The sequence below is a fragment of the Oncorhynchus masou genome, chromosome 1 (genome assembly GCF_036934945.1).
Source record: "Oncorhynchus masou masou isolate Uvic2021 chromosome 1, UVic_Omas_1.1, whole genome shotgun sequence".
NCBI lineage: Eukaryota > Metazoa > Chordata > Actinopteri > Salmoniformes > Salmonidae > Oncorhynchus > Oncorhynchus masou.
In genome coordinates this window covers 32,243,919-32,269,663 of record NC_088212.1, presented here as the reverse complement: position 1 = coordinate 32,269,663, position 25,745 = coordinate 32,243,919, and the positions used below count along the sequence as shown (strand labels likewise).

At 43.4% G+C, this 25,745-nt stretch overlaps 2 protein-coding genes across 3 annotated transcripts in view; both read left to right on the top strand.

Moving 5' to 3' along the window:
* The first annotated feature begins 445 nt into the window (after positions 1-445).
* Positions 446-15,754, top strand: LOC135551490 (ras-like protein family member 10B). The gene is made up of 3 exons (XM_064982728.1): positions 446-661; positions 9,532-9,656; positions 15,472-15,754. Exons 1-3 carry the CDS (start codon positions 446-448, stop codon positions 15,743-15,745), a joined length of 615 nt encoding a protein of 204 aa, XP_064838800.1. The 3' UTR covers positions 15,746-15,754.
* A 7,726-nt stretch (positions 15,755-23,480) lies between these two features.
* The window catches only part of LOC135542160 (oxysterol-binding protein 2-like), a 74,581-nt gene continuing 72,316 nt past the window's right edge, over positions 23,481-25,745 (top strand). For both annotated transcript variants that reach the window (XM_064968888.1, XM_064968878.1), the window contains exon 1: positions 23,481-23,792. In XM_064968888.1, coding sequence (XP_064824960.1) covers positions 23,635-23,792 — 158 coding nt within the window. In that variant the 5' untranslated portion in view covers positions 23,481-23,634. The remainder of the gene's footprint in view (positions 23,793-25,745) is intronic.

Genomic DNA, 25,745 nt, shown 5'->3' with positions numbered 1-25,745 from the left:
CTTTTGTGACGGTCCCTAAACCACGGAGCGCAAGAAAACAGTATATTGCCTCCTTTTTGGCTCTGTTAAGGGAAGATTTCGACTACCGGTAAAAACAAAAGGTGTACCTTGCTCTCTACCATAACTTGATTCTAGATATGTCATTCTCATCATCCTAGGACCTTCTGTCGGAGAGCTATTGACGAGCAAACTGAATAAAACAAATTTACTGCTGTCTTTTGGTGACGGAGGATTGTTTCGACCTTTCTTTTCCTAAATAAGGTTTAACTAATGGCATACTTAAAATAACAAATAGTGTTTACTTAGAGTTAAAAGAACTGTGGACTTTGGCCCGTGTCAGAACAGCAGCAGCAACATTCACAGGAAACAAAACAGCTGCGAGGACAATCTTTGAGGAGTTGTAAATTGGTTTGTTGTCGCTGTCCATGGTGCTGATGTTCCAGGAATGGTGGAGACGCTAAGTATCGCCGTTATTGGAGCTCCCGGAGTCGGGAAAACTTCCATAATCCGTCAATTTATTTATAATGACTTCTCAGAGGTTTACACTCCAACCAGAGACAGGTATGTGTACAGACCCTCTGTCATTTTGAACGGTAACATGTACGACCTGAAGATTTTGGATGTCCCGCCAATTTCGTCGTTCCCTTCCAGCTCGAGCCAGGTAAGATAGAAAGTAACCTTCCATTTGGCTTTCGATTTTTTTTATTTAGTAAAGGGAATAGCATTCTCTAAGGGTTAGCGTCATTGTCTTTGATTTACCCTTTGTCAGAACCATTCCTATAGGTTTTCACAAACAGTTCTCAAAACTAAAACTAAATGTGGGCGTCAAGTCCCTCGAAAATAGTTAGAGCACAGAGACATTAGGTTACCATCCATAAATGCACTGACAGCTCGCACGGTTCTTCAAAGTAAACACATCCTTTTGATTTTTTTTTCATAATCCGAAGCCACTTAGAGCAGTAGTTGCTATGGAAACTTGATTTATGACTTCAGTGGCAAGCCTAGGCTATAGGCTACATGATGTATTTGGTGTTTTAAAACACACACACACACACGCACGCACACACACACACACACACACACACACACACACACACACACACACACACACACACACACACACACACACACACACACACACACACACACACACACACACACACACACACACACACTATCTCTCGCTCTCTCTAGACTCCCCACTACATGACATTGCCTTACCACTCTCAGGCACAAGAAAGGACGTTTATGTAATATTGAATGTATTCATATGTTCTGCTTCTATGACTTCATAAGTACGTCCTTATTGGCTATTTGCTCCTAGACCCCTGACCAGAGCGCACCCAGCTGCCCAGCCTCAGGGCACATGAGCCTGGCCAGGGTGATGGAGACTGTCTGCCTGGCTCCTGGCAGGCCTGAGGGGAGTGATGTGTGCTCTTATCAGAGGATGGAACTGGAAGCACAAGTGCTTTGACTTTGTTCGATCTGGCAGACAGATTCACAGCCCATAAGTGCTACAATTCCACATTGAATCATCAACTCTGAATAGATGGAAAATGGTTTAACTTACTGCTGACAAAAACAGCATGCTTCAACATAATCACCAATGTATTAAGTGAGAAAAAGCAGATTTGGAGCTTCACTTAGTGACCTTATAAGCTATACCTCCATAAATATGCTCCTGGCGATAGCAGGGAATGTCAGATGAAACACCATAGTTTCAATTAAGCACTTTTTTTCATTGACTGCCAGTGGTTTGATCAACATATTTTCTCAAAGATGTTCTGCTTTCAGACATGACATGCACCAGTTTCCTGCTCTCTGTATCTCCTTGTTCTCTCCTCACCTTAGATGAGTGACATCTCCAAATACAATAAGAGTACATCTCAATCAGGTCCTTGTGTCTGTTCTGGCCCTGTTCCAGAGCTCTAGATGAGTGACATGCACATGCATATACTAAAAACGAGTGTGTGTATGTACATGATTGTATGCGTGCTTAAGGGTGTTGCTGAATGTCTAATGAAATAGCTCTCTTGACCTCACTGGTCCTCAGGAAGCCTGTCTGTTTTTCCCTCCCTGGTGATGCCTGCTGGGGCTCTAAATGGGATGTCCAAGGTTACTACGGAGCTGGCTGAGACTGGTGTGAAGCACTGATCTTACTGATAGTTGCTATTTGTTATTTACTGAGGGAACACATCGCAGCCATCGCCTCCACAGCAAGAACTGTATTTTTCTACACAGGGGAGCTGCCACTGGGAAAAGGAGATCAGGCCATGGAGGAGCTGGTGCAGCCGACTAGAAAGCCCCCTGAAGTGGGCATGCACTGTGTTTCCTGTAAACATAGTCTACGATCCAACACACTGAGGAGCAAACAGCCTCAACCCAGCCAGGCACAGCCAGGCAGAGCCAGCAGGAGAGCAGGGGAGAATTCAGGATTCTTTCAGTGTCTAGGAGAGAGAAAGCAAAGAGGAGAATATGACAACAATCTCTTAGTATGTGTTAAGAGGTCTGCAGTGCACTATATTTTCTCCAATACACGGAGCGCAGCAACACAATCAATCTGATTTAGTTTGCTCTTTCTTCAGCTAAATGGCGCTTAACCCCCATTAGAGCACACATTCCTTCAAGTGCAAACAGCAGGGAGAAGACAGGATGGATCACATTATAGAGGCTGGGAGGTTGCTTGTGGTGTGTGTGTGTGTGTGCCCGTGTTAGATAGTGAATCCCCCCAGGGCCTCGTCACATAAAAACATGAAACGTCCACATCTGTTCTCTGACTCCTATGGTGTACGTAATGCTGCATGAGCATTGTTGCTCCATTTCACACATTACAGCAACAGGATTCATTGCGTCTGCCTATAGATTAGTTTTATCAGTCAACACTTTTATACTTCCATTTAGAATATCTCAGTTGAAATGGTAGGAATTGAGATACTTACATAACAGCCTCAACCTCTTCAGGGAGTCTAGTTTAAGACATCTGTATACAGTTTTTAACCAACAGACAGAGACATCTCTACCAGTACTTTGTCTTAGGTATAGCCAGGGAAAATCATTCGTTGAGTGCAACAAGAGCACTGCTATCAAGCAGATTGATGGTCAATTTCCTCAGGAATGGCTCTGAGAGCAGCAGTCTTACCATCTTCCCTTCTGTCCTCTGTGTTCTGTTCCAGCCTCTGACCCACACTGGCTAGTCATTCTTTACTGACTGTGACGGAGTGGTGAGGCAGTCCCGCTCTCCACTCTGAGCAAGCACTCTCCTCTCCTTTTTTCCTTCCATATTTAACGAGCCAGCAGCTGGCCCATGGTGGGCTTCAGAGGGGAGGCTGGCTGGGTCAGGGTCACAGGACAGAGTGCTCTGGAACAGAGCCAGAACAGAACAGACACAAGGACCTGATTGAGATGTACTCTTATTGTATTTGGAGCTGATTGGATTAAAGCACAGTGTCCCGCTGAAGGACTAGAGGGAGTAAAGAGACTAATAGAGACTGCAGTAGAGTCTAATGGCCACCATAGAAAGACAGATTCACTAAATGAGTTTCCTCTTCTCCTACATGGTACCCGGGTGGGGAGGAAGATGAGTACTCCTCCATGCTTATGCAACGAGGCCAGGTTTCTGTTAGGTAATTGCGTGTTGTAAAGGATGTAGTACTGTACTTGTACTTTGGCTCTGGTCCATCATTTAGACTGAGTCTGTGTTTATCTGGGTCTCTTTGGGCAGCAAGGGCAGACGCCACTACATTATTTACCTTGGGGGACTCTGGTGGTAGAAAAATAATTTATGTGCAGGCGGGGCTGCTGTCTGTGGTAATGTGTTACTGTCTGCATTCTCAGAGCATCTGTCACAGTTTGTCGACAGGATTTGATGATCAGATGGACTTACTGTAAGCCTCATAGTGACAATTCCTATTTTTCCCTGTTCTTTTTCCATCTTCTCATAGTGTATCATATCACCATGACTTCCTCCCACACGTTCTCTCTCTCTCTCTCTCTCTCTCTCTCTCTCTTTGTCTTTCTCTGCTCTCTGTTTCCGTTTGCTTATATCTCCCCTACATATATGGAATAAAATGGACCACTTTTACTGTTCATTGCATCAGATGAATCAAACATTTAGTATTTTTTCTGGATACGCTCACTTGGCCCTTTGTCAGCCTCTGCAGATAGGCTCTGTCACACACACAAGTGTGTGTGTGTGTATGCGTTAAAAAGGCAGAGCGCTATTATCAGGCAGCTGGAGGAGACGACAGATCAATGCCCAGTGGAACCCCAATGTTAATAATCAACCCTGTAAACACTCACAGGTGTAATGTGGCTCTCCCTTCTGTACAGCACATCAATAAGAAGCTCAATCCCAAAGGGACAGAAGATGTTTTATTAACATTTCAACCGTGTCTGAGGTATGTCTCCACTTATCATCCATTCACATTCATGACCATGTTCTCTACTCTCTGGTGTAAAACTTTTCATCTGACACCATTACGCTGCTATCATTGGGAGCAGTGGGATGCCAGGTTCTATCAGGGCCTGGTAAAAAGTGACCCAGGACTTGGGTTGTCAGCACTTCAAGGGAACGGGCTGAGTAGCATTCTTTTTGCAGAGGTTTCAAAGGACCAACTGGAGAAAGCAGTAGACCAGGCCTCTCCAACCCTGTTCCTGGAGAGTTACCCTCCTGTAGGTTCTCGCTACAACCCCAGTTGTAACTAACCGGATTCAACTTTTCAACCAGCTAATTATTAGAATCAGGTGTGTTGATAGAGGTTGGAGCAAAACATCTACAGGATGGTGGCTCTCCAGGAACAGGGTTGGAGAGCCCTGCACTACACACACACACACACACACACACACACACACACACACACACACACACACACACACACACACACACACACACACACACACACACACACACACACACACACACACACACACACACACACACACACACACGTGTATTTACTTAAATCGCTCCAGTCTTGAAGCTCCTTTCCACTGCCTCTCATCTGTCTCTCTCTCTCTAGTGTTATCCTATTCTATTTTTAGCCTACCGAATATGGGGGTGCATTTAAAGCACCAAGATAGGGAGGGATGTGATCATGTAGCATTACACTGCATATTGTCTATGTGGTACTTCTACTACTACTATGGTCAAGTCTTGCATTTAGCATGACTAAGTCATTCAGTCAAGAATTATATAAGAAGAAGCAGGAGAGGAACACAGATATCAGCATGGGCTTCAAATTAATACATAATTAGCAGTAGATAAACATAGGTATATACAGTATAATTGGTGGTCTAATGTGATTGAATGTATGATAAAGTATAATGAAGCATATTTATTATGTATTAAAGAGATGGAACGGGATCTTGAGCACGTACAAATCCGTAACATATTGTACGAATTGGAATTCGTAACATATACAGTTGAAGTCAGAAGTTTACATACAACTTAGCCAAATTAATTTAAACTCAGTTTTTCACAATTCCTGACATTTAATCCTATTAAAAATTCCCTGTCTTAGGTTAGTTAGGATCGCCCCTTTATTTTATGAATGTGAAATGTCAGAATAATAGTAGAGAGAATGATTTATTTCTGCTTTTATTTCTTACATCACATTCCCAGTCAGTCAGAAGTTTACATACACTCAATTAGTATTTGGTAGCATTGCCTTTAAATGATTTAACTTGGGTCAAACGTTTCAGGTAGCCTTCTACAAGCTTCCCAACAATAAGTTGGGTGAATTTTGGTTCATTCCTCCTGACAGAGCTGTTGTAACTGAGTCAGGTTTGTAGGCCTCCTTGCTCGCACAAGCTTTTTCAGTTCTGCCCACAAATGTTCTATAGGATTGATGTCAGGGCTTTATGATGGCCACTCCAATACCTTGACTTTGTTGTCCTTAAGCCATTTTGCCACAACTTTGGAAGTATGCTTGGGGTCATTGTCCATTTGGAAGACCCATTTGCGACCAAGCTTTAACTTCCTGACTGATGTCTTGAGATGTTGCTTCAATATATCCACATAATGTTTCTTCCTCATGATGGCATCTATTTGGTGAAGTGCACCATTCCCTCCTGCAGCAAAGCACCCCCAAAACATGATGCTGCCACCCCCACAACATGATGCTGCCACCCCTACAACATGATGCTGCCACCCCTGTGCTTCACGATCTGGATAGTGTTCTTTGGCTTGCAAGCCTCCCCCTTTTTCCTCCAAACATAACGACGGTCATTATGGCCAAACAGTTATATTTTTGTTTCATCAGACCAGAGGACATTTCTCCAAAAAGTACGATCTTTGTCCCCATGTGCAGTTGCAAACCGTAGTCTGACACTTATATGGCGGTTTTGGAGCAGTGGCTTCTTCCTTGCTGACCGGCCTTTCAGGTTATGTCGATATAGGACTTGTTTCACTGTGGATATAGATACTTTTGTACCTGTTTCTTCCAGCATCTTCACAAGGTCCATTGCTGTTTTTCTGGGATTGATTTGCACTTTTCTCACCAAAGTATGTTCATCTCTAGGAGATCTTCCTGAGCGATATGACAGCTGCGTGGTCCCATGGTGTTTATACTTCCGTACCATTGTTTGTACAGGTGAACGTGGTACCTTCAGGCGTTTGGAAATTGCTGCCAAGGATGAACCAAACTTGTGGAGGTCTACAATTTTTTTTCTGAGGTCTTGGCTGATTTCTTTTGATTTTCCCATGATGTCAAGCAAAGAGGCACTGCGTTCAAAGGTAGGCCTTGAAATACATCCACAGGTACACCTCCAATTGACTCAAATTATGTCAAATAGCAGAAGCTTCTAAAGCCATGACATCATTTTCTGGAATTTTCAAAGCTGTTTAAAGGCACAGTCAACTTAGTGTATGTAAACTTCTGACCCACTGGAATCGTGATACAGTGAATTATAAGTGAAATAATCTGTCTGTAAACAACTGTTGGAAAAATAACTTGCGTCATACACAAAGTAGATGTCCAAACCGACTTGCCAAAACTATAATTTGTAAACAAGAAATTTGTTGAGTGTTTGAAAAACAAGTTTTTATGATTCCAACCTAAGTGTATGTAAACGTCCGACTTCAACTGTACGAATTGCAGAAGAACAAAAAGTAATACTTCTTTTCAGGACGTAACATATCAAACGAAATGGATGACGTTTTCAGGGACCCGTTTTGACTTGTGAACGCTAATTCAAAACTACTGGCTGAAATGATACAAAACCTTTATAAGGCATCTTTAATACTCGCCACTCCTTGGGTGCACTGTACTGAGGTGCTTAAACAGTAAAAGGAGATAACACTCTCTGGAAATAGGAATTAATGTGTAGGAAATGGAGAGTGGGCGGGTGAAGGAAGCGCAGAGACAGAACGAGCAGAGATGGTAGAGGAATGCTGAGGTCATTTCTGATCCCGAGCCGCCTTAATTCCTCCTGGAAACAGACTGAATCAATCTGCAGGGAGAAAAGGCAATAACAGGAAATATGTACCGAATTGAATCTCCCTACATTTTCTTCACTGTCAACCATTATATTTTTTGTCCTCCCTCTCCTCCTCCTCCTCATTCTCTCACTCCCACCTTTGTGTGTAATGATCTCGGTGCCACAGTGTTTGCCTCCATGGCTGATCGCACTCATTATCGTTCTGTGTGAGACTCTCCCTCTCTTACACACATATGTAGTTGTTTTGTCCTTGAGCTGTTCTTGTCTATTCATGTTCTGTATTTTGTCATGTTTCATGTTTTGTTTGGACCCCAGGAAGAGTAGCTTCTACTTTTGCAACAACTCATGGGGATCCTAGTAAAATAACAAAATCACACACACACACACACACACACACACACACACACACACACACACACACACACACACACACACACACACACACACACACACACACACACACACACACACACACACACACACACACACACACACACACACACACACACAGACAGACACAGATACACATGCACAAACTCACTGGTGCTGCAAATCCCTCTAAATTAGATTAAGGTAATTATTCCCTGTCGACATGGATATGTTACCATTGTCATCATTACAGCTCACATTGATCACTATCTGCTCTCAGATTCTGCCCCATTACTGTTTCTGATTCCCCACCAAAATAACTTATTGACAAACTCCCTGTTTAGACTTATCTACAGAATACAGGATACATTTAGATTACTCCTCCAGTGTTATCCTGCTGATTCTCATTACTGCAATTATATTCAGATCTCCTTGCCATATTGATTTCTTATTGTCTGTTTAGTAAGCTTGTGTTGGGGGTGAGTGAAGGGGAATGCTTTTGCATTGCGCCATCTCACCAACTCCTCCATCCACTGCCTGTCAGCCTGGTGGGGCTCAGTCCAAGGGTTACATTCACACCCTGTTTGTTCATCCATCGCTCTACCCTTCCCTCCCACTTCCCTCCCCCTTCCCTCCCCTGTCCACCCACTTGCTGCTCTTTAATCTCTCTGCTTCTCTCTCTCTCCCTGAGACAGCGCTTTTCTCCCTCTATACCTCCCTCTCCAATCACCCTCTCCCCTTTCGCTCTCCCTCCCCCTCTTTCACCATCTCTCCTTCTCCCTCTCCCAGCTAGCAGAACCACTTATAGATTCCGCTCACTCAGGTAAAGCAGACGACATAGAGAGAGAATGAGAGAGAGCTTGTGAGAGGATGAGAGTGTGTGTGTGTGAGAGAGAGAGAAACAGAGAAAGCTGGAGGGAGGAGATTGGGTCACTGTGTTATGGCTGGAGCAATTGCCTCAATGGCCATAGCAAATCACTCCCATTGTGCTGCGTTTTTTTTTAAATATTGTTAGCAAATCATTACTTTTCAATGAAGGCCACTGTTTGCCCTCCCGTCAGTGCGTACAGTAGGGCTGAGCGACGTAGCTCCATGGGTCCAGTGTGTTTCTAGTGTTGCACTTGACAGGAGACTGGCTCTATTCCTGCTCTGCCAGGGCTTTGTTACTCTGTTTTTTGCCTTAGCCACGTGCAGACTAGAGCAGTGTGCTGGGCCTGCATTTTGCACAAAGCAGACAGAGTCAGACAACATGTTTTATGGCTTCAGCCTGGTTTATACCAGGACTATCTATCTGACTGACTCAGAGATGTCTTAAAGACCCATTTGACACCACACAATTTCAATTTCAATCTAGTGAAGAGAGCAAAACATCCTGAGAGCTTTTGAATAATTGAATGTCATCCTCTGTGGCTGCCTCTGTTAAAAAACTTGGTCAAAGAACTCCCTAGATAGCAGCTATAAGCATATGGACTATCCTCAAAAGCCTTACTGTTTTAGGGGAGATATGGGAACAGAACAAATGCCATTTGAAGATTTTTATTTTGGTTCTTGAGATAAAACTCATTAAATAAATCTGTTTCACTTGTCAGATCAGTGGCAAGTGAAACAACATGTCTTCAATATCCTTCCCATCATTTGACCTTTTTGTGTCTGTAGTGAGGGATGTAGTTGTTTGTTTAGGGATCACTCATGTTTCCCCTCTATCTGTCTGTCTCTGTCTGTCAGGAGTGGCTGGACCTGCGTTGCAGAGGGGTGCGTAATGCCAATGCTTACATCCTGGTCTATGACATATGCTGTGTGGAGAGCTTTGAGTATGTCAAGATGATCCGCCAGCAGATCGTGGAGCACAGGTAGGGAGACGCCAGAACACAGTGACACACATGGACCAGTTAGGCAAAACACATGTGGAGAGAGCCATTAAACTCCACAGAAAAGCAGCAGTCATATATGAAACATCCAGCGGATCTGCTTTAAGGGCCGCTGTGACCTGACATCCATCCAAGACGTCAGGAATGACAGCATGTAGTCACGCTGTCATGTACATCAATACAAATACACATTCAATCTGTGTGAAAGCAGTGACAAAGGAGCCACTTGTGGTTTTAATTCAGTCGTCTCCCCCTGCCCAGCATTCTGACAGCTCACTAATGAGGGGACATTTGATTTTGACATTGATGGGTGAGGGCAAGTACAAGGCGAGTGAAGTCCTGATGATGTAAAAGAGAAGAAGGACAAAAGATCTCCTGCTATTCTGACTGTAGGCATCTGCACCTGCTACATTTGCATATTGATAGGAGGAATGGGTGGCCCTCATTTGTTGAGCTCTAAAGTGGTTCACCTCTTTGCAGCTCTGTGACGTAACTGGCCTTCAGACTGCAGAGAACGATTCCTTCCATTGTGCTTCTCCTGAGCTTCTATGAGGTTGTCCTGATCTGGCCTGATCTATCCTGATCTGTCAGGCTGGGTGACTGGCTTGGTGACTGGCTGGGTGGGTGGGTGGGTGGGTGGCTGACTGGCTGGCTGGGTGTGGGGCTGGCTGGCTGGCTGTCTGGGTGGTTGGCTGACTGGCTGGTTAACTAGCTGGGTAGGTGGATAGCTGGCTGGGTGGCTGGGTGGCTTGTTGGGTGGGTGGGTGGTTGACTGGCTGACTTGCTAGCTGGCTGGCTGGCTGGCTGGCTGACTGGCTGACTGGCTTGCTGGCTGGGTGGGTGGGTGGGTGGGTGGCTGACTGGCTGGCCCGTAGCAGAGCTGTCTGTTTATGGCCCATGAAAGGACATGCATTATTTAGAGCAGAAAGGGATAGAGAGGGTAAATAGAGAGAAAACGAGAGTAGGAAAGGGACACGAGGGAGCGATAACAGACTGATAGATATGAGAGAGAGGGATGAGAGGGAGGAAAGCATAAGGACATGGTGAGGGAGATAGGGATGATAGAGGGATGAGAGGGAGGAAAGCATAAGGACATGGTGAGGGAGATAGGGACGATAGAGGGATGGATGCATGTCCTCATGAATAAAATCGGAGTAATCGAGGTGTCATCCATGCTCAGGTTATTGAGATTTGTGTGGGCTAGCAGGGCGGAAGATGCCTGGGAGGAATTGCCTCTGTCTTTCTTCTGATGCTTACTCCACCCACTCCAAAACAAACACATACAATACACCTCACCCAGAATAATCCCTGCCTTGTCAGTTTTCTGTCTGTTGTTGCTTCCTGACGAAAAGCCCGCCCTTTGATGTAATTAAGCCTCTGACACACACACACACACACACACACACACACACACACACACACACACACACACACACACACACACACACACACACACACACACACACACACACACACACACACACACACACACACACGCTATTGTCTAACCCACTGCTCCTGAGACCTTCAGGCCTTAATGGGTATTTGAGAGGATAGCAGCCTGCTTGATGTTAGGATTAATGTTTTTCACCCTACAGCCTCATTACCAAGCTGAATATAAACCTCTCAGTGCAAGTAGTTCAGAATGTGTTCATATGGATCTGTTAAGGTCTGTCAACCAATGCATAAGTCATCATCACATCTGAAATAGATGCAGGGCATCTCAAATGTACAAATGAAATTGAGCTTTCTTGTTGGTCAAGTTGTTTTTGTAGTATTGTCCATTTCTCTTTCTGTTCTTAAACATTTGCTAAACTATATGTCTTTGTATGAATTAATTATAGACTGAACAAAAATATAAACACATGTATAGTGCTGGTTTCACAAGCTGAAATGGTTTTAATTCTTTGTATTTAATGTAAGTAGGCAAGTCAGTTAAGAACAAATTCTTATTTACAATGACGGCCTACCCTGGCCAAACCTGGGCCAATTGTGCACCGCCCAATGGGACTCCCATTCACAGCCGGATGTGATACAACCTGGAGTCGAACCAGGGACTGTAGTGATGCCTCTTACACTGAGATGCTATGCCTTAGACTGCAGTGACACTCGGGAGCACCCAATAAAGGATTCCAGAAAAGTTCCATATGCACAAAAGCTAATTTCTCTCAGATTTTGTGCACAACTGTGTTTACATCCCTGTTAGTGAGCATTTCTTCTTTGCCAAGATAATCCATCCACCTGACCGGTGTGTCATATCAAGAAGCTGATGAAACAGCATGATCAATACACAGGTGTGCCTTGTGCTGGGGACAATAAAAGGCCACACTAAAATGTGCAGTTTTGTCACACAACACAATGCCACAGATGTCTCATATTTTGACGGAGAATGCAATAGGCATGCTGACTGTAGAAATGTCCACCAGAGCTGTTGCCAAAGAATTTAATGTTCATTTCTCCACCATAAGCCGCCTACAATGTTGTTTTAGAGAACTTGGCATTACGTCCAACAACTGTAGACCATGTGTAACCACACCAGTCCAGTACCTTCACCTGCAGGATCATCTGAAACCAGCCAACTGGACAGCTGATGAAACTGTGGGTTTGCACAACCGAAGAATTTCTGCACAAACTGTCAGAAACTTTCGCAGAGAAGCTCATCTGTGTGCTCGTCGTCCTCCCCAGGGTCTTGACCTGACTGCAGTTCGGCGTCGTAACCAACTTCAGTGAACAAATGCTCACCTTCAATGGCCACTGGCACGCTGGAGAAGTGTGCTCTTCACGGATGAAACCCAGACAACAAAAACAATAGAATTTTATTGATGGCAATTTGAATGTACAGAGATACCATGACGAGATCCTGAGGCCTATTGTCGTGCCATTCATCCTCCACCATCACCTCGTGTTCAAGCATTATAATGCACTTCCCCGTGTCACATGGGGCTGGGGGGGGGTTTGACATCTCACACCCTGTTGTAAATCAATGAGAGAGAATATCCCTCTCCAAATTCACACAGGAATATTCCTTTGTCTACACAGACGTTTCCCGCCGAAACTCTAACACATTCTAAACGAATACTGGAACAATATTTCTAAAATAGAAATTGGGAATGGTCAGAGGCGATCTAAAGAATAATAATGTTATATGGGTTGTTATTTTGTGATGTCATTAAAAAGGTCATAAAGGAAATACTGTAACTTGAAAGTATATACACTATATGTACAAAGTCTCAAACCTTTAACATTATATATGAAATATGAACAATTATGAAAGTATTTTGTTAAGATAGGAATGTGATTTTAGGAGCCATAAGAGATCATTTGTCTCCTACAAACGTTTCACAGTAAGTCGGACTGGCGGAACCGTACCTTTCGACCAGAGTGCATAAATGGATTGGTAAAGAAATTAACATTCAGACCAGAGAGGCGTGTAGCTGCACCTCACGTCCAAAGTGGTTTGAACTCTGAATATCAACATGAGGAAGAGACGATAACGTCACCTCCCGGACAATCACTGGTACAGCTGATTAGCTGTCCTAAGTAAAGTATCTAGAAAAGCAAATTTAAGTGGGACCATTCTACTACTCTTCAAACCAACGTATTCTACTACTCTCATCACCACTGAGAACCATCTACACTGCTGGCTAGCCTATATTTCAATATGCAGCTTCAGGAGCGAATGGAGAGTAGGATAAACTCTGTAGTTCTGTTCAGGACTACACAACAAGTCAATGGATAGAGGAGAGCAACAGTGGAAGAGATGGGTGGGGACCCCAACCCAACACCCCTTTCTAAGTAGGCTTGGTTCTGACATAGATACACGGCCAACGAAGACATTGCCATGTAGATATATTCATGATTTCTTACTCCAAACGGGCGGCGGTTCGTGTGCAAAATATATGATGACTGTGAGAGTAGTTCCTAAAATGTATCAACGATTAGTGTCTCTTTTCTCTCTCTCTCTCTCTCTCTCTCTCTCTCCCTCTCCTCTCCTTTGTAACAAGCCGCCATATGTTGTGTCAGTCCGCTAGGGACCTTTTTATAATGTATTAAGTGTGTATGTTTATCCTGTGTTATCATTTAGATAGCTAGTAAATAAATAATTAAACCAATTTGTGTAGTACTGAATCATAAGTAAGGCTGGGTTTTTTTGCAGATGTTAGAGGTTATGATTAATACGTTGACTGTTTTATGAATGTGATAGGTAAAGAGTTTAATTCGGGAGATGGTAACACTTTAAACAACTGCTTTCGTGGTGCCCCAAATTCCTAATGAGTTAATTGTTATATGATTAATTTAATTGGGTAACAATTAAACATAGTTAGTTGATTAGATAAATAACAGTCATCAGATGAATGAAAGTAAAGTCAAGACATCGCCAACAAACTATCATGGTCCAAACACACCAAGACAGTTGTGAAGAGGGCACAACAGCGCCTATTCCCCCTCAGGAGACTTGGCATGGGTCCTCAGATCCTGAAAAAGTTCTACAGCTGCACTACAGCTGCATCATCGCCTAGTATGGCAACTGCTCAGCCTCCGACCACAAGGCGCTACAGAGGGTAGTGCGTACCGCCCAGTACATCACTGGGGCCGAGCTTCCTGCCATCCAGGACCTCTATACCAGGTGGTGCCAGATAAAGGCCTTAAAAATTGCCAAAGACTCCAACCACTCTAGTCATAGACTGTTTTCTCTGCTAGCCCACGGAAAGCGGTACTCTGTACAGGTACCCCCTGTATATATATTATTTTAGTGTTGCTTTTGTATTTTTTACTTTAGTTTATTTAGTGAATATTTTTCTTGACTTTTATTTTTCTTAAAACTGCATTGGTTAAGGGCTTGTAAGTAAGCATGGTATGGTCGACACCTGTTGAATTTGGCGCATGTGACAAAAACAATTACATTTTATTAGATTTGATGTTGCGTTTATGTTTTTGTTCAGTCTAAATTATATTTTTGTGTTTTGGGGAGGGAGTCTTTGTAAGTATGTGTGTCTGTCTGTGTTCTTCCATTAAATCATTGCATTTTCAACTCAACATGCTAGCATTGAATCAAGGTCTGAGCTTATTGTTCACAATAGCATTACTGTCAGCCCCACTTGAATCATCACTGCTTTCGCCCAGGTTGCAGCCTGCCATACATCTTCCCAATCCAATGTTCCGTGAGAAACATTTCCCTCTACATTTAGTCTCTGTCGATACAAAGTGTGGAGGGAGGCCCCTAGAGCCCTAATGCTCTGATCCACCGCCACACACCTCCAATCCAGGCAGAGGAATCAGCGCACACACATCACACACACTCTCTCTCTCTCTCTCTCATCTCATCACACACACACACACACACACACACACACACACACACACACACACACACACACACACACACACACACACACACACACACACAAGTAGACACTGCACAAGCCCCCGCACGCACAGAGACACACTCATACTGCAGTAATCTTCACACACAAACACCCAGTGACCACTCTTGAAGGTGTCTCCAGTCTCCCAGTCACGCTACTGACCTTCACGATGTTAAGAAGAAGAGGAGGGAGAATGAAAAGGCTGTCTTACTCACGAACTAGGGGACTCTTCATGTCAATGCAGTCACCTTTAAATTTGTATTCATACACAGGATGTGTGGAGAATGGAGATTATGTGACTGGGATTTCTTTGCTGCTATTGCACCACATACAGTATATGTTGGCTAACCATAGTATGCCTGTTTGATTGCAATTCTTTCTCACCTTTATCCTTCTTCTCTCTATCTCCATTCCTTCCCGTGTCTCTGTAGGGAGGGCAGCAGCAGTGAGGTTCCCATCCTGGTAGTGGGAAGTAAGAGGGACCTGCAGCGCCAGCGCTTCACCCCTCGCAGGGCTGTCTCTGTACTCGTCAAGAAGACCTGGAAGTGTGGCTATGTGGAGTGCTCTGCCAAGTTCAACTGGCACGTGGTCCTACTCTTCAAAGAGCTGCTGGGCATCGCTGTGGCGCGCGGCATGAAACATAACCACACCCCTGGGATCCGCCTACAAGGGGCACTGCAGAGGAACCGCTGCGCCGTCATGTGACCCAGTGGATTCCCCCCGTTGTAGGTTGAAGTTGCCCCTAGGCACTAATTTGGGGTCAGTTTCACTTTTCCCCCAGTAATGGCTAAGGTTAGGGTTGAGAAAGGGGAACAAGATCCTAGATCTATACCTAGGGGAAACTTCCCCCCCGGAACAGATCCTCCCCACCTGCAGTGTGTGCAAACCCACAGTTTCATCAGCTGTCCAGTTGGCTGGTTTCAGATGATCCTGCACCAATGCCAGAGCCATAACAGCCTCCCAGTCACACCTCAGGGTGAATAATAGGTATATGGAGAAGATGACTTCAATGTAAACAGCTGGAAAACACACTGAGGCCTCCTGCTTTACAGAGCTGATTTTCTTATGAGGTTTATGTGACTCCTGCGCTGTAGCTACTAGGACTGACCTTTGGCCCAGTATAAGAAGTACATCTTTATCACCTATCGCAACACTCCAGTTCTGTCTCAATATTCCGATTGAGAGAAAGGAAGAAGAGGAAGAGGATAAAGAAGAGGGTTTGTTAATGGATTTAGAGAAGTGGAGCAGCTATATCACTTCCATAGCTCTGGTCAAAGTTAGACACACAATTATCACCACACCACAAGGTGTGGTACCGAGCTCCCCAGATCACAAGGAAACAGCTCCTCATACTGCTGGTTATCTGCTGGTTTGAGAGCTTGGGGACTATGTGCATCCAGTGGAAATAGGTACCATTACTAACATGACTGGATATTTCCTCTCCATATTAGCTTATACATGTGAAGGAATGCATCTTCTTTAAAAGTCTTCCTTTTTCAAACCATGTGTGGTAATGTCATGTGAGGTAGACAAATACCCTGGCTGTCGTACTTGAAATTGCATTATTCTAATGGTGATAGATGTAGAGTAGGAAAGCCTAGGTTAGAAGGGTTGTGTGGTAGCTAGTAAACATAGGTGAGTCAACAAGATAGATGGCCTACTCTTGGTTTACCACATGCACATCCTACATGCAGAATATTACGAAATGCTCTGAGGCCAGGTTGCGTGGTACTGTAGCAGGACCAGAAACTCTTCTTAAGACAACATAGTCCTCCAAAACGCACCCACTAAGCAGTTAACCATTTGATGTCTTGCAGGTCACTTTTTTTCAAGAATTAAACAAACATTCACTAACATTCAAACATTCACTGTTCAATACCATTCCACTTATTGTCACTAATTGTGAGAGTTATGAAAGTGTAGTACTGTCACTCCTCTTCTCATTTAAAGTATATTGTTTAGAGGAGGATGTGAGGTTTTCTTGCAGCAAAAAACACTGCAGTCGTTAATCCGCTCCCTCCCTCCCTCCCCTCGTCCTCTATCTGTGTGTTTCTGATGAATACATTATATCCATGGTGCTCTGGGGCCTGCAAGACGCTCTGGTGCAACCTGAAAAGGCAGTGGTATAGACATTAAATGTGAGGCGGGGATAGTGGGCAGGGGGTGTGGTTTTGGCAAATACGTGGGATGATTTTGAAATGCTTGTCATGTTATGCACAGGTTGATGGGCAGGCAATGGAAGAAGAGAAGAGAGAGGTAGTGACTGTTGTGGGGAGCAATAAGCTGCAGAGCACCTTGACCAGCCGGACAAGCTGTCTCCAACCACAGACATCCTGCGCTATACTAGAACACCTCACATAGAATGTATAAAACCTCCCTCCTCTTGGATATACCCAGACCACACACAAGGTAGGAGACACCCATAGCATACTATGTATTGGCATCCTACCACTCAAACACACATAATACTTTCTGCAAATTTCAAAGCAATGTCTGAATTGTGCAATATATTTTTAATGTTTGAGAATGTGGTAAAAACGTGTCCTATGATTACAGACACCCTGTGACAATGTTTGCACTGAAAATGAGTACCTGTACTGTGTATACGTACATACATCATTGATTTGCATGCTTTTGCTGCCAAGCTAGACGGCCAGGGTTTAATTGCACTGGTGTGATTATGTGTAGCTGTAATTATTTACCTGTGTGTACACTATATATACTAAGTATGTGGACATCGCTTCAAATGAGTGGATTTGACTATTTCAGCCACACCCATTGCTGACAGGTGTATAAAATCGAGCACACAGCCATGCAATCTCCATAGACAAACATTGGCAGTGGAATTGCCTTACTGAAGAGCTCAGTGACTTTCAACGTGGCACCGTCATAGGATGCCACCTTTCCAATAAGTGAGTTCGTCAAATTTCTGCCCTGCTAGAGCTGCCCCATATGCAATGCCAAGGAGTGTTGTAAAGCTCGCCACCATTGAACTCAGGAGCAGTAGAAACGTGTTCTCTGGAGTGATGAATCACCCTTCACCGTCTGGCAGTCCAACGGACAAATCTGGCTTTGGCGGATGCCAAGAGAACGCTATCTGCCCCAATGCATAGTGTCAACTGTAAAGTTTTGTGGAGGAGGAATAATGGTCTCGGGCTATTTTTCGTGGTTCGGGCTAGGCCCCTTAGTTCAAGTGAAGGGAAATCTTAATGCCACAGCATACAATGACATTGTAGACAATTCTGTGCTTCCAACTTTGTGGCCCTTTCCTGTTTCAGCATGGCAATGCACCCATGCACAAAGTGACGTCCATAAAGATATGGTTTATCGAGATCGGTGTAGAAGAACTTGACTGGCCTGCACAGAGCCCTGACCTCAACCCCATCGAATGAATACCTTTGGGATGAAATGGAACATCGACTGCAAGCCAGGCGTAATCGCCCAACATCAGTGCCCGACCTCATTAATGCTCTTGTGGCTGAATGGAAGCAAGTCCCAACAGCAATGTTCCAACATGTAGTGGAAAGCCTTTCCCAGAAGAGTGGAGGCTTTTATAGTAGCAAATGGGGGACCAACTCTATATTAATGCCCATGATTTTGAATTAGATTTTGAACGAGCAGTTGTCCACATACTTTTGGTCATGTAGTGTATATGGTTATTATCAGAGACAGTCAAAATCAGCTGAGAGGTGTGTGTGTGTGTGTTACATACCTCAGCAGCTGCATGTAGGCTCAGTTTTTCTGAAAAGATATTTAAACGGTTTAGGCCTTTATATTAGGACAGGGCGCTGTGTTTATTTGTATTTCTTAAAGAACGTTTATGTAGCATCTGTATGAGACTCTATGGAGATAGCAATGGTCGTTTCTTGAGTTTGTAGCATGAGTGTCCACCCTTTTAAATTAGACTGTTTGTGTGAGTGCGTCGTATACAACATGAAGGGCTACATTTTTCTAACAGAAACATCACTTGTATTTATTTTTAATAGTAGGTGTTAGATGTTTTGTTTTTGACTATGGTCAAATAAAATCTGTTGTTGTAATTTGGCCTTTTTGTCTCTTCAGTCAGGGTTTTTTCATACGCTGCTTATATTATGTCAAATGTCTCAATGCATCGGTTGTGGCACAGAACACTCACCAGTGACGCTACACGACTTCACATGAGCGTGACAATGTCGCCACCGTGTGGGGAAAACAAGTGTCATATTGAAACGTGTGTATATCTTGGTAAATAAGCTCAGCAAAAAAATAAATGTCCTCTCACTGTCAACTGCGTTTATTTTCAGCAAACTTAACATGTGTAAATATTTGTATGAACATAACAAGACCCAACAACTGAGACATAAACTGAACAAGTCCCACAGACATGTGACAGAAATGGAATAATGTGTCCCCGAACAAAAGGGGCGGGGGGTATAAATCAAGGGTAATAGTCAGTATCTGGTGTGACCATCAGCTGCATTAAGTTCTGCAGTGCATCTCCTCCTCATGGACAGCACCAGATTATCCAGTTCTTGCTGTGAGATGTTACCCCACTCTTCCACCAAGGCACCTGCAAGTTCCCAGAAATTTCTGGGGGGAATGGCCCTAGCCCTCACCCTCCGATCCAACAGGTCCCAGACGTGCTCAATGGGATTCAGATCTGGGCTCTTCGTTGGCCATGGCAGAGTACTGACATTCCTGTCTTTCAGGAAATCACGCACAGAACGAGCAGTATGGCTGGTGGCATTGTCATGCTGGAGGGTCATGTCAGGATTAGCATGCAGGAAGGGTACCACATGAGGGAGGAGGATGTCTTCCCTGAAACGCACACGTTGAGATTGCCTGCAATGACAACAAGCTCAGTCTGAAGATGCTATGACACACCGCCCCAGACCACGACAGACCCTCCACCTCCATATCGATCCCGCTCCAGAGTACAGGCCTCGGTGTAATGCTAATTTCTTCAACAATAAACGCGAATCCGACCATCACCCCCGGTAAGACAAAACCGCGACTCGTCAGTGAAGAGCACTTTTTGCCATTCCTGTCTGGTACAGTGACGATGGGTTTGTGCCCATAGGCAACGTCGTTGCCGGTGATGTCTGATGAGGACCTGCCTTACAACAGGCCTACAAGCCCTCAGTCCAGCCTCTCTCAGCCTATTGCGGACAGTCTGAGCACTGATGGAGGGATTGTGCGTTCCTGGTGTAACTCGGGCAGTTGTTGTTGCCATCCTGTACCTGTTCCGCAGATGTGATGTTCGGATGTACCGATCCTGTTGTTACATGTGGTCTGCCACCGCGAGGATGATCAGCTGTCCATCCTGTCTCCCTGTAGCGCTGTCTTAGGCGTACGGACATTGCAATTTTTTGCCCTGGCCACATCTGCAGTCCTCATGCCTCCTTGCAGCATGCCTAAGGCACGTTCACGCAGATGAGCAGGGACCCTGGCCATCTTTCTTTTGGTGTTTTTAAGAGTCAATAGAAAGGCCTCTTTAGTGTCCTAAGTTTTCATGACTGTGACCTTAATTGCCTACCGTCTGTAAGCTGTTACTGTCTTAATGTCCGTTCCACAGGTTAATTGTTTATGGTTCATTGAACAAGCCTGGGAAACAGTGTTTAAACCCTTTACAATGAAGATCTGTGAAGTTATATGTATTTTTACAAATTATCTTTGAAAGACAGGGTCCTGAAAAAGAGAGGTTTCTTTTTTTGCTGAGTTTACATTTGGGGGCATTCATGACAAGTTAAAATAAACGTAAGTTATTTGCATAGAGCTTTCTATTGGTTAATTCTGATACCTTCTAAGTGGGAAACTATCTTTCTACAACAAATGTTCAAGTCAGTGTTTCTGAGTTACGAGTTGTCTTGAAAGCAGCAATAGGCCAGGGCTTATAGTGCAAATATATCCCAAGGTCAAATGGAAGTGATTCAACTTGATTTAGAAACCAAACAATTCTAAATAATTAGGCAGATGATGGACAAATTTATTAACACATTCTACCTGCATCTGCCAAATGTCAGCATCTGTGTAGATTCTAATTTTGCATGTTCAATGTAAAAAAGAAACCACAGTAATGAAGTTCAAAGCAAATAATACACTTGCTATTGCGCCGACACCCCTAGAGGGCGTAGTTTTTCCTGACATCATGTCTTACCTCCATGTGTCAAAGTGATCACCCCAGCCGGAATACACTTGTGTCCCCATGCGACTAGTTCATGCATAATACATCCTCCTATCAGGCTGCAAAGGTGTCTGTTTTCTCTTTAACTCAGTTTAATGTGGGGGCAGACAAAAATAAAACGTACTGTCTTAATAAAACACAATTTTACACCACTTCTGGATGTTGTGTACAGGAAGAGCAACCCATAATAGTCTAAACCCTGTCTAAACCGGTTCTACTAACCTATAAGGACAATTTTTAGGTCAAACCAAGATAATTTTGCTATTTGATTCTGAACTTTAAGGGCCCTTGAAGTATCCACAAAAATGTATGTAAAAAATCTTTTGATGAAATTTGGCCTTATGCTATATATATATACAGTATAAAAAATGTAAAATATCAACAGAAATAGTTAGATACTAACTGATTTGTGTATCAAGGTGGATTAGTATAAAAGAAAAAAAAGGATAGTCACTTATGGCAGAGAATTAGTATTTAAAAAAAACAGTAATCGATAGAGATCTCCTTTTTATACTGTCTTTGCTATTCCAGAACTACCTAATCAAATCAAATCAAATATATTTATATAGCCCTTCGTACATCAGCTGATATCTCAAAGTGCTGTACAGAAACCCAGCCTAAAACCCCAAACAGCAAGCAATGCAGGTGTAGAAGCACGGTTGTCCCAAAGGTAGCTATCAGTCGATTAGGACATACATACTGAACAACAATATAAACGCAACATACAACATACTTTTTTTCTTTTACTGAGATAAAGTTCATATAAGGAAATCAGTCAATTGAAATAGATTAATTAGGCCATAATCTATGGATTTCACATGACTGGGCAGGGAAGCAGCCATGGGTGGGCCTGGGAGAGTTTAGGTCCAGCCAATCAGAATGAGTTTTTCTCCACAGAAGGGCTTTATTACAGACAGAAATACTCCTCAGTTTTATCAGCTGTCTGAGTGGCTGGTCTCAGCCGATCCAGCAAGTGAAGAAGCCGGATGTGGAGGTCCTGTGCTGGCGTGGTTACACGTGGTCTGTGGTTATGTGACCGGTTGGACGTACTGCCAAATTCTCTAAAATGACTTTGGAGGCGGCTTATGGTAGAGAAATTAACATTGAATTCTCTGACAACAGCTCTGGTGGTCATTCCTGCAGTCAGCATGCCAATTGTACACTCCCTCAAATACTGAGACATCTGTGACATTGTGTTGTGTGACAAAACTGGACATTTTAGAGTGGCTTTTTATTGTCCCCAGCACAAAGTGCACCTGTGTAACAATCATGCTGCTTAATCAGCTTCTTGATATTCCACGCCTGTCAGGTGTGGAATAAGCTTAGAAATAAGCTTTTTGTGCATATGGAACATTTCTGGGATTTTTTATTTCAGCTCATGAAACATGGGACAAACATTTTACAAGTTTATATTTTTGTTCAGTATAGATACTTGTGTTACATTGGATGTAGCATTAAAAATACCCTCCCAATAGCCTTTTAGTTTCTGGCACAAGCAGAACATACACTTATTGTATAAAATATCAGGAACACCTTCATACTGTAATATTGAGTTGCAGGGATGCTGGCCCATGTTGACTCCAATGCATCCCACAGTTCTGTCAAGTTGACTGGATGTTATTTGGCTGGTTGACCATTTTTGATACACAACACCCAGGAAACTGTTGAGCGTGAAAACCCCAGCAGCAGTGTGGCTCTCGACGCACTCATACAGGTGTGCCTGGCACCTACTACCATACCCCATTCCAAGGCACTTCAATCTTTTGTCTTGCCCATTCACCCTCTAAATGGCACACATACACAATCCATGTCTCAATTGTCTCAAGGCTTACAAATCCTTCTTAAAGCTGTCTCCTCCCCTTCATGTACACTGATTGAAGTGGATGTAACAAGTGATATCAATAAAGGATTATTGATTTCACCTGGATTCAACTGATTAGTCTATCTATGGCATGGGAAGAGCAGGTGTTCCTAATGTTTTGTGCACTCCGTGCATGTGCATGAGTTGCAGTGTTGTTGTTGGCATTGTTCACATTTGGGGACAACTTGGGAGTAGGTGGCCATAGAGGATTTTGATTCTATGATTGCCCATGTTACAGGTGTGACGAATGCCCTTAATTACTTCGCATGCTTTTCTTTTTTGTTTTGTATTTTAAAATGAGAAACTGAGGAATGGGCGGGGTTTAAGACTTTGTGGCTGTGGTAACTAGTGACAACCAGTTCCTCCTCCTTCGCATCAGTTTTCATCCTTCCTCCTGTTTCCAGTGTAATGTGAAAGGGACGCCTAGTGTTTATCTCGCTCTCTCTGGTCTGGACCCTCCCCCGCACTCATCGGCGGTAGGTGTATATATGGGGAGAGCAGGATAGTGTTATTCGTTTCGCGGTCCCTTGTTTATCCGGCTGCACACCGCAATCTGCAGCGGAGCTGAGGATGAGCGACCAGGGGAAGGGTTCGGCATCCACTCCTACAGGGGCCCTAGCGCCGGGGTCGGATACGTACAAAGGCTGGCTTTTTAAATGGACTAACTATTTGAAAGGGTATCAACGCCGATGGTTCGTCCTCAGCAATGGCCTTCTGTCGTATTACAGGTAAACATGCTGACACTAGTAGCGGAGCTAATTACAGTGTAATTACAGTATCAGCATGTGTAATAATATTACAATATATTTGTATAAGCCATAATTACAGGCTAACTACATGGTCTGGTATTGCAACTGCAAGTGTTAAACGAACACTAATGATGATGACAGCTACAATGCAGAGACAGCTGTGCCAACTTCTTGACATCAATTTAAGGCAAACCCCATCATGTAACTTGTGTTGAAACTGTTCAGTGGGCAGTGGGCGCTATTCTCACAGATAGCTAGCTAGGTAATACATTACATTATGCCAAGCCCTTTAAACTTAGCTAAGCAATGAAATCACTCTTTTAAAAAAACATGTAATTTAGAATGTTCAAATCATGTACCTACTGTACAGAATGACATAATGCAAGTGGCTCAGCAGGCATGAGCTAGCTGTCACTGAAGCTAGCTAGAAATTGCTACCTTTAACCAGGTTTTGCATGTAATGCTACACAGTAAAATCGTAAGAGTTAATTCAATTCCAATGGAGTTGAAGTTCTCCTATGGAGTTCTCCCACACCCATTTTGTGTTAATACTATTCTGGTCATATTGTGTTGATATTTTAAACATTTTATACAACACTAAATGGAGTAAATATTTAACTCTCAGAGAGTTGCTTGAATTAAACTCCAATTGCCGTTTTACTATTTTCTGTGTTTTTAACCAACTCTCTTGCCATTTTGCACTTTTCTGTGCTGTTTTGAACCAACTCTCTTGCCATTTTACACTTGTCTGTGTTGTTTTGAATGAACAACCAACACCAACAGAGTACATTTCTCTTTCATTTGACTTCCTTTGTGTTATAAGGGTACAAAGCCTTATTTGAATATTTCTTAATGTGTCACATTATGGAGTTTTGCAATGTGATATCCAATCTCTTGGAATCCAACTAACAGGAAGATGTCCAGCACTTTTACATCACCCACAACTTGTATTTAGAATGCCTGTCACAGGGTGCATTCGTAAATTGCCTCCAGTGTGTCAGTGTGCTCAGGGTAGTTTGTAAATTCAGAGTGTTGTCAGATTGTCTGTTCATAAATTCAGAGCATTTCGCTCTCGCAGCATTCAGAGCGCACACTGGACGCTTTGGCCGAAGAGTAGAGTTGATCTGAACATTCTGTCACTCACAACGGTAGTCAAGCACCCAAGCTAACTGGCTAAAGTTGGATAGCTTGCTAGCTACAGAGACACGAATGAGAGAACAGCTCACTCTGACTATTTAACTGCCCTAGCAGAACTGGTTAGGCTGCTTTCATGTTATCTAGAGCGTTAGTGACTGTAACTGTGCTGCTGGCAACAATTGAATTACTTCAACAACAAAAAAAACTTTTAACTGACAGCGCAATACACGTTGAATTTTACCGTTCTTAAATTCATCAATTATTCTGCGGTCTGGCACATTCAGACGAGATTGCTCTGAAATTGGAGTAGATAGCCAGAGTGAATTTACGTACGCACCCATAGTAGAGATGAAAATAGAGTATATGGTGACTACCTATACCATGTCAACTGGAACAACTATCTCACTAACGGTTGCTAGAAAAATGAATATTTCTTATCTTTGTGAAGCATGGCATAAAAAACTATCAATGTACATGTGAAAACACAGATATTTGTAAATCAACCTGCAGCAGAGCATGCTGGGAAATATAACCTCCCACATCTGTGGATAACTCCATAGATTGAACTCCCTGTCTCTGGTTACTCTAAATGGAGTTAAAAGTACTCCATCCCCATCAACTCCGGCTATCAACACTAACTCCAGGGAGCATGTCACTCTCTTGAGGGTTAAGCTAAATCCCAGTAGAGTCAATTAAACCCACATTTTTTTAACACTGTGATTTCAACCGTCGTTGATTTACCGTGTAGCTAGGTATACGTGTCAAGTCTTTGTTTGATGTTGGAACTCAGTCTAA